The 10,191-nt window shown below is 35.2% G+C and overlaps 1 protein-coding gene across 1 annotated transcript; it reads left to right on the top strand.

Moving 5' to 3' along the window:
* The first annotated feature begins 280 nt into the window (after positions 1–280).
* Positions 281–9,357, top strand: LOC121411348 (homeobox protein rough-like). Its single transcript, XM_041604021.1, has 3 exons — positions 281–1,206; positions 6,534–6,768; positions 7,347–9,357. The coding sequence occupies exons 1-3, from the start codon at positions 519–521 to the stop codon at positions 7,492–7,494; spliced, it is 1,071 nt and encodes a 356-aa protein (XP_041459955.1). The 5' UTR covers positions 281–518; the 3' UTR covers positions 7,495–9,357.
* Positions 9,358–10,191: the final 834 nt, after the last annotated feature.

Here is a 10,191-nt window from a genome sequence, read left to right as displayed (position 1 = left end):
ATGGCTGTTTGACACCTCCACCAATAGATGCTAGATACATTATTGCTGTGACGTATTCTTCAAATTAAACTGTCCGCGCATGTCCATTGCAGACAAGACAGTAGTGATCGAATGATTGTGATCGTCTGCAGCCCAGACACTGGAGATCATTATTGGTTCCCGCGCTTTTTGGAATGCATGCCATTGAGTTCATCTTCAGATGAATCAAGTTGTATACTTTTTTAGAAAGACATTATACACCAACAGTGTATATAGAATTCTTGACCATATAGGCCTACTGCAAGATTGATATTTTCATACCGTGTTTTAGGGTGTACGGAGAAAAAAAACTTTTTTATAACTTCAAGTTTTGTCATTTGCGCTTATCCACTTTTGATAATTATGCGTGATTCTTAAACTTAGCAATGAAAACAATTTTCAGAAGAAATGCTAAGATTTTTGTTTGAATAACCAAATGCCAACAGATACTGTTTAGTTCAGGGTCATTGAAACAGCATTTACCACCGAGTCCCGAAGACATGTCGGTAATTTTATCACCGAAAGAACAAAATGGAGATGTATTCGAGAAAAGCGACCAAAACTCCGTCACAACCACCCACCCGTCGTCACCTATCTTGTCAGCCTTCCAAAAAGAAAAACATGAAGGAAGTCCAAGCAGCAGCAGCACTGATGAATCAGCACGTACCACCACCACCACCACCTCCCCCGCCACCATCTCCCTCTCCCAGCTCGTCGGCTCGTGGTCACGTGGATGCGAGGCACGCTTCTCGGCGTTTACCGCCGTTAATTCGAACCCATCTTCAAGTCAACGACTCGGCGTCGGATTGTGCCACGGGAGCGGAGTGCTCCACCGTCTCGGCGCCTCCCTCGATGACGGCAGGGATGAAGAGAAACTTGGAGCCAGTAGCAACAGCAGTGACAGCATCACCTCCGCAGCTTCACCACTCTCTTCAACACCAACATCATCAACAACAGCAGCAGCTATCGCCATTCCAAGCATTACCCCACATCACCATCACTTAGGCAGCAACCATCATCACTTGGGAAGCAGCTTTAGATTGTATTCGAACATGTCGAAGGCGGATGCTTCGGGGGAACCCCCTTCGCCAGCACCTCTCCACGGCGCCGCGTTCCCTTTTGCTGGTCTGCATGGTTTGTCCATGACACCGGGTGCCAGAGTTCCTCTAGGCCCACCTGGAGCTCTATGTAAGTTAATTCTTTCATAATTATGTCAATTCAAATTTGAAATGAACATTCATGTAAATGCTTGCCTAATTGGCTTTGTGAATAAAAAACCCGAAGTTACATTGGCCGACATTTTGTTAAGAAGTACTTAACTAATTATTGAATGGGATCTTAATTTCATAATAATTATCTATTTTTTTCAAAACTACAAAATGCAATGTCAAAGGTAATACATACTCCGCTCGCGGTATTAATAAGTTGATAATTCCTTTCTCTTTAAACATTTGTTTCATATCAAAGTGTTCATTCTCTTCAACTTTTCTGTTGAAAAATCATTCACACCTGATTTTTTAATATTATATTTTGCCTTCTATGACAATTAACTTAACCGACCAATCATTGAATCATGTTGCTTCTCCTATACATGGATGGAAATGTTGTATTTTATAAAATACAATAAGTAAACATTGCACATGCTTGGATAAAGGATCACTCTGTAATATCATTATGTCTTAAATTCATAATAATGTGAATAATATGAAATTTTCAATCAATAGTGTTATCAGGGTGATTGAATCAATGTTGCCATATTCTTATGATTTTAAAGCAAAGGAATTATAACACCATTCTTTAATTTTGATGACGAGAAATGTGCCTCCTAGCTAATTTCATAAAATCATAATTCCTGTAAAATATTAACACTTGAAAAATATACATGTATAACATTCAAGCAGCTGTGCATTCGTGACAGAGAATTTCTGATTGTCAATGACATGATGATAATTTCTTTTTAAAATTATGTTTGAAAGTATTTTAATATTGAAACAGAATTTCGAATTTCAAACTGTAATAGGAAGAATTGTATATGATTATTCAATTCAATTCATAAACTATTGCGTGCGTGAGTTTGTGGCTAAAATAGACAAACAAATTGGCTTAAAACAATAAAAAAATGTTCTTGTTTTGAAACTTTACTATATCTTTTTAATCTAAGAAACATTCATGACGTAAAAACTGTGACATAAAAAACATCTATTCATTATTTCTTACCTTTTTTCTAAATTCAATCCCATTTTAATCATATACTGAATTGCTCGTGTTTGTATTTACAAACTTTTAGTCATGAACCGTTTTCCGTTATTTTTTCTTTTCCGGTTAGGTACAGAATTTTTATTAGTTTTTAGGGGAAGGGGATGGAGTGGGGCTTATGTTATTTATCTTTATTTGCAGATTTACAATATAGCAAAGAGCAAAATAGAATGATCAAAATGATTGATACATTTTTTTTCAATTCTATCTTTATTGCAACCACATTGCATATTCCACCAGGATGAATAATGTACAGATAAAATGGTTAACAATAATTCATTTTCCAAAGATTAATAATTATTTAAAGTGACAAAACCTGATATAAAGAAGTGTACACTATTAAAAAAATCTAAAGAAATAATATTTTAATATTTTTTTTATCAGTATACATATGTCACTGATACAAATGCAAAAACAGAAGAGTAAGAATCACTGGGAAAGTAAAGGAACCCACAGAACATCAAAAATTTGAAATAAAAATAAAGAATCCTAAATACTCGTTTGCCTCAAATACAATCGCTATCTAACATTCTCCCACGTGGCACTGATAGAAATGACAGTACAATTATACTATATTTGTTTACACGTTGTTTCAATTAACTTTTTTAATACATTTGTTTTCATTAACAAGGCATCAAAAAAAGAACATTCACGATTGACTCCTGATGCCTGCTTTAAAAAAGTTCGAAAATATCATTTTAATAAGACACTTCTTACGAAAAAACATTTTAGCTCTAAAACGAATTCGCTAAGAAAACAGTGAAATAAATTTATTTCTTGATTCAGCATCTTGAATTTTTCATTGTTATTTTCATTCCATTCTTATGTTAGCTTCTTGGAGAAGTTACCATCTAGAGTTATCTGACCGCTTTGTGAGATTCGATATCTATGATCTTAAACTTTCCTCTTGGTTTCTACAATTCAAAATCATTAATACTAAATATATATCGACACTGTCGAACTGATTTACTTAGGTTGAATTAGTTAAATGATATTTAACTTTTAACATTTAACTTTATACTAAATAATTTTTGTATCCATTCTGATTTTATGACATTGACTTTAAGCCATTCCAGTTATCGTGATTGAGTCAGGATTTGTATATTGAAATAATCAATCGGATCTGTTAAATATATTTTATTGATAATATTCATGATTTTAAAGTGATATTAAATATTTCTAAATGTATTATTATCAGGGTCGTGTAATCTAGTGGTTACAGCATTTGGTTCATGATTGTGATGTTTTCAGTTCAAATCCCCTTCCGGCCATTATCTCCACTTTAAACAAATAGGCCAAAGAGCACTTTCTGTTGTAATTTGGGCGTAAAATGCTTTATTGTTATTATTTTTTTTACCAGTTTGGCGTTAATGCGGCGAAAAACTGCGTTGCTGAGTTCCTGAACAAAAAAAAAAACAACAACAACCCCGAATAATAATCGTTATCACTATTATTATTATCATTGTGAATATTATCATTATGATTATCATGATCATTTCATTATCATTATTATTTTAAAAATCTTTTTTTATATAAACATTATTATATTATTGTTTCTTTTATTATTACTGTAATATCAGTATCATTGTTGTTATTACTGCTAACATGACGACGACGATGATGATCATGATCATCATCATCATCTTCGTAATTATACATTAATTCAGCAGTGATTTCCATCAGCTAGCTTTCCGGTATCATGTCTTGACAATATTTTTCGTAATAAGGGTCTGTCAATATTATCTGTTTATGATATAATTATACTGGATAGAATTTTGAAGGGTAAAAAAAATCCCTTTAAAATCATGAGATCAAACCTCATCAGTATTTTAAGTCCGTATGCGTAATCAGAATTATCAGGGGATACTTTTGGAATAGCAGTAAATTTTGAACTGCAACTTTTGATGATCTAATTTCTGTCTGGACATTTGCTTTTCTTTCTTTCTGAGTTTCACTCCGCATCATTTAATGCGGTATATATTTGATAAAATTGATTTATGTCCAAACGTTTTGTACAGATTGATAAATGAACGAAACAGTTCACAGGGTAATGTCGAGGCAGATATTGTCTTGTTTTATATCTCCATTAACCAACAACTATCATGTATTATCTTGTTCAAAAATGAAAACTAGTTATCTAGCACGAAATACTACGCCAAACTCCCCTACGATCAAAGAAAATGTTCACCGAATCACTAAGGGCGTTTCCGATAAGTAATAAAGATTCAATTATCTTTTCAACGAAGCAATGCACTAATAAATCCCCGCCAAAACTCGACTCGAACAGGTGATTTTTCTAGTCTCATCTAATCGAAAAACGATAACCATTTCCCTCTAAATCTGACAACTAATTCCAGGGCCTTTTCATAGCCGACCTCTCGACATATTTTGCCTGAAGTCAAAAAGCTTTATCTATCTTGTCTCTCTTCACGTCGCACTTTTATGCTTTGCCGAATTTAACAATCAATCGCGGGTGAGATGGATAGTATTCGTTGAGTCTTATTTCAGAAGATGAAAGAGATAGCCCAAAGGAGGGGATCCGATCGGTTCTTTTACACCAGGTTAATGCTTTCATTTACATGCCTTTGGTATATTTAGTAAGAGCGATTATTTATTCATTTATTTTCTTGCGGTCATGTCGTAATTGATTTGCTGAAGATGCGCAGGTTCAAAGGGGTTTACATTGATTGAAAAAAATGGCTTTCCTCTGGGGGCTGATAAAGACCATATAGCTATTTAACCTTGATTAATCATTAACCTCCAACTCTTAAGTAAAATGCTATAATGAATAGACGAAGAGTATGAAAACAGGAGGACACATCACTTGGGGCGTGAATGGCTATCAGCTATAGTATAGATATAACATTAACGCAAAATGTTGTCATAGCATCTATGATATTGGCTTGAACAAAATACACATTTACAGATCAATCAAATCAAAATCGTTCAAATTATTCTTAACAAAACTGCATAAATGGAAAATTTGGCTTAAAATGAATTAGAAAGACAGAACTGGAAAGTCTTAAACTTGAGAATGTGATATATTGAGATATTTCCAGCTGGATGTTCTTTTATTTTCCTTGGAAGATTTTTAGATATGAGAACACCAACAAAAAGACTCGAAAATGTTCGAGGATATACTTGACAGATGTTTTAAATTCCAGGCGTTTAATATTTCCTGTTTTATCATTTTCTTTAATATCATTTCAGTAAAAAGGGGAGTAGAAAAGTCAAGAAAAACAAAACAGAACAACTGATCTAAGTATAGTCTTTATTTGTAAAATGACATTAATCGAAAGTTGTTTGTCATTTTGTCACTGCACTACAAACAGTAACGAAACATAAGGAAGAATCCTGTAGCACAATATAGCTCAGTATTTCTACCATCCTTGACTAGATGAACAGCACCTGGAGGTTTTTTGTTTCTATATTTTTACGACCTTGCTTTTACTGATTCTATATCAATTATTCAAATCATGCGCCTACCCACCCTCGTAAATTGATTTACCGACATGTAACGATCTCTCTGATTGAATAAATCAATTAAATCGCGATGAACCCATTTTCAGCTCCGACTTTAATGTTTTAAGATCGGAACGTACAAATTATGCATGGAGGACTTTGAATTTTCATCTGCCACTGTCACCATCTTAACCAACTTTTGAGAGTTTACCCTTTACGACGGTATACATTGGAGACGTTAGTTAAATCGTACACTGCAAAAACTTAGGTGTTGATTTAACACCAGCCCGGAATCTATTATGTCCACACCAGAGAAGTATTGAAACAACACAAGTTTGGAATCAAACCGATGCTGTTTTGATAATTAACATCTATATGGTGTTAGACCAAAACGAAACTGGTGTTGTTTAACACTTCTCTGGTGTGGACATACAGATTCCGGGCTGGCATTAAATCAACACCAGAAAACAATGCAAGGCTGCGAATGTCTGCGTCAGATAACAAAATGTCTTGTAACTATACTACTACTGCTACTACTACAACTGCTATGGGGATCCTATTCTGGAGTTGAACCTATCCATCTTATAGGACACCACCCTTTTTTATATCTAATGATCTATTCTAAATAATTCAAAGGGAAGAACTTGAATAAAGATGTAACTTAAATGAAAAGCTATAAGAAAATTATTACTTTGTTTTCCTCTTTTTGTCGAGTTTCCTTTCAAAGAATGTGTTTTATGCGTTCAATTCATCTAATCGTTCTTTTTATATTCTGATTTGTACCTATTTTCGATCAGTGGGCCGAAAACGTCGAAAAGAGAATCGACAGCGTCGCCAGCGGACAACATTCACCAGTGATCAGACCATCAAACTCGAGATGGAATACCACCGGACAGAATACATCACACGCATGCGCAGAGTAGAACTAGCCGAGATGCTGAGTCTGACAGAAACACAAATCAAGATCTGGTTTCAGAATAGACGGGCGAAGGATAAACGAATTGAAAAAGCACAGATTGATCAGCAGTACAGGTACGGAGGCTATACGTTTATTACGTCATATTAGGCCAAAGAGTGGGAATTGTATATCAACATCTAATGAAGATGTAAACGATGAAGGCCTTTATCAGATAATCGAATCATAATGCACACGCCCACCCCACTCTCACATATACATATATAAATGTATATACATACATGCATACACACATACATACATACATCCGTGTAGGCCTAAATAGATCGTATCTACTTATCATTAGTTCATCTTCATTAGATGTTAATGTATCTTTCAACGAAAGGAGTTAACTTGTTTTGTTTTTTTCTCCTAATGCATCTTCAATTTGTGATGATATCGAATAGTGAAATTATTTTAATATTTTGTCATTAGGGAACATAATTTACTGAGGGTAATTCATATTTTATCAACTTGTTTTTTCTTTGAAATACTGCAATTTACAACATGTCTGCATTAATTGGCCTTCAATATTGCAACATAAAAAATCGGAAAGGCATAGCACGTGAAAGAGACTATTTTCACGACTTTGTCATTGATCTACCTTTGAGTCATTAACCAGCCCAATTGTTCATCCTCAATTTCTTTCAATTAGGAGTCTTGGACTGCCGACACCGGGTAGCATGTGTGGTTTTTCCCCTGCCTTCGCCGGTCTATGTGCTCCATGCTGTTATTGTCCAACTAGTGTACCTGCGCACGGAATACCTACCCTGCCGCCGACCCTCCATTCGGCATTTCGGTGATAGACTACGTCTTTTTTTCTGCCGCAACATCCAGTTGCTACATTCAGATGACGGGGAAAGCCGTATATCTATATTTTAGTGCAATAAAAGAAGAGACTAACAACATCCATTGTGGCGCCAAGAGTTTTGCTTTTGCTGAATCGTTGATACTTGCTGGTTGAAGCAAACAAAAACACTGTAAAGCATCGTATTTGATAAAAGGCTATAAATGAAGATGCTTCTGATTCGGCGTCAGATTGATATCCGATTAGATCATTTGACAAATATAAAGGTTTGTTCCCAGGCATATGCATTCGCCACAGTATAGGGGACAAAAATTCACATTGAGAGGGAGAGATAGATGAGAGGGTGGGGGTATAGGGACTTTGTAAGATGAGTATAAGGGGCAGTAAATGCGTGAACGACTGAAACGCAGAGATTTGAGGTCTTACACGCCATCAAGAAGGCAAAACGTGTTTATTCGACCAAACCCATTCTCAAGATTTTGAATTTGATATAGCTGATTGACAAAAAATGCATGCATTATGATTCGCCACCAAACACTGCTCCTAGAGGGAGGGCAATCAAATAATGACTGAACTTCCTTTGCACAAATGGGCAACAGATGTCTCAAAAGTTCTGGGACTAATTGATTATCGGAACAGTTGGGGCTATTACTGTTTCAGGTGAGGAATGAGATCTCGTTCGTCACAAGTCTCTTCGATGAAATCAGTGCAATAATGCTTTATTTATATACAAAACCATTGTAGTATAAGATCCTACCCATTTCAATAACACAATCATTGTCTACGTTCATATTTATTGGCCTCATTAAGTATTTAAACATACGATATTTGTTCTATAAGTGTATTATAAAATATTATTATACCACGCATATTCATACACGCAGAAAGTATTATTTTGTAAATAAATTTTGCACGTTAAGTTGCTCAGCATATTTGTTCTGAAATTCTGTTTCTAGAGAATGTGCCCTTGCATACAGATATACGAAACAAAGACTATCTTAACTTGAATGAATTTCTTTTGGCATGCAGTGGGACGGGAGGAAGAACGTGTCTTTAAACGTTTATTTTTTTAATAGTTTTAGTCCAATTCTAATATTTCACGCGAATGTAGGGAGTGAAATATATTTAATATAGCTCATAATTATCACCTTGTATTTAGAAATTTTAAGAATGTTCGATGGGCGTCCATTTTAGACCAAAATAATCAACATTTTTTTATTTGGAATATGCTCGTTTGTTTCAAATACATAAGTATTTATCAATAACTCGCATATAGAATTACCAGTATCAGTTACCACATTCATGATTGTATATTTATTTCTTGTCGTGAATATTTTCAAATTCTTGCCTTTTGTAACAAAGGAAGAATACCAGTCACGCCAGACCCACCAACTTGTATTTTAAAATTTGTGTAAGAATATGCTTCCATTTCTGTTCATTTTTGTTTGCTAGTATGCAAATCAATGATTGAAAGTCACTTATCTATGCAATAATGAAGCGTGATCATTGATCTTTAGTATAAATGTATGTCACATACACTGTGAACAATTATTGAGTAAAATTTTAACCAGCACGAGGGTAATTATGAGTCCAACCAATGTGGGGCAGTATTTTCCCCAATGCGGGAAGCATATTGTCCAGGAAGGTTAAAATAATAAGCAGCAATTACTTTTTAATACATGGTCATGTGGTCCCGTGGTTAGAGCATTGGACTCATAATCGCAAGTTTGTGAATTTCGAATCCCATCTCTGCCATTGTCGCCACTTTGACCTGTCGTCTAGAACGTCAGCCACTATGACTGATTGACCTAGACGTAAAATGTTTCCTAGGTAACTGGTTATATACCAGCTTGACATTTACCAGCAAAATGCTGCATGTCCTGCCTAGTTCCTGCGGGAGTTCCAATAACAGAAACAGAATAGGCGAATTTTTCATCATACTGCACGGATAAATAGAAAAAAGTGCCCAGTGTTGGTTGGACACATAAATTATTTACCCTCACGGAGCATTTGTACCCAATATTTTTGAGAGTGTACATGAGTTCAAATCTCCATAAAGAAAGGACCCTGAGAGGGGATTTATTTTGCCTCTTCTATCTGATTTTAGACCAGTTTTCACTCAGCCAATCATATGCAAGGATTTCAGTAGCTTATACTAATAGATCTAAGTGGAATATATAGTAATCGAGTCACTTTGTGAAACACCCGGGTGACACACTTTCCTGGAGCCCGTAACACAAAGCTTAGCAATGATCATATACAACAGCTTTTCACGATTAATTGCATAAAAATAAAATGTACAATCAATCGTAAAAATCAAACGTACGATCAATCGTTATGCTTGTGTTATGGAGCCCTGGGGGCCGTTTCATAAAGCTGTTCGTAAGTTAAGAGCGACTTTAAGAACGACTGGTGAACCTTTCTTACTCGCTAAATAATCACCAATGAACATATGATAGTGAACATCATTTACGACAAGAAAGGATCACCAGTCGTTCTTAAAGTCACTCTACGAACAGCTTTATGAAACGGATGCCCGATTACTTAATCTCCTGATTTGATGAAAGTAAACTTCATCTATGCTCAGTGTTTACAATCATCGAATCATATATACCATCTCAATGTAATTAGTTGTGCTTAATGATGCAGACCGGATGCAGATAGGCCTTTCTTATGAAACCGTGATACAATC

Source organism: Lytechinus variegatus, chromosome 3, assembly GCF_018143015.1.
Source record: "Lytechinus variegatus isolate NC3 chromosome 3, Lvar_3.0, whole genome shotgun sequence".
Taxonomy (NCBI): Eukaryota; Metazoa; Echinodermata; class Echinoidea; order Temnopleuroida; family Toxopneustidae; genus Lytechinus; species Lytechinus variegatus.
The sequence above is the reverse complement of the archived record's forward strand: the minus strand, read 5'-3'. Positions and strand labels throughout refer to the sequence as shown.

Bases quoted from the DNA above. Each gene is read 5' to 3' on its own strand.
- LOC121411348 (XM_041604021.1), top strand. From the start codon at position 519: ATGTCGGTAATTTTATCACCGAAAGAACAAAATGGAGATGTATTCGAG. The intron at 1,207-6,533 runs GTAAGTTAATTC...ATTTTCGATCAG, and splicing joins AGGCCCACCTGGAGCTCTAT to TGGGCCGAAAACGTCGAAAA. The intron at 6,769-7,346 runs GTACGGAGGCTA...TCTTTCAATTAG, and splicing joins CAGATTGATCAGCAGTACAG to GAGTCTTGGACTGCCGACAC.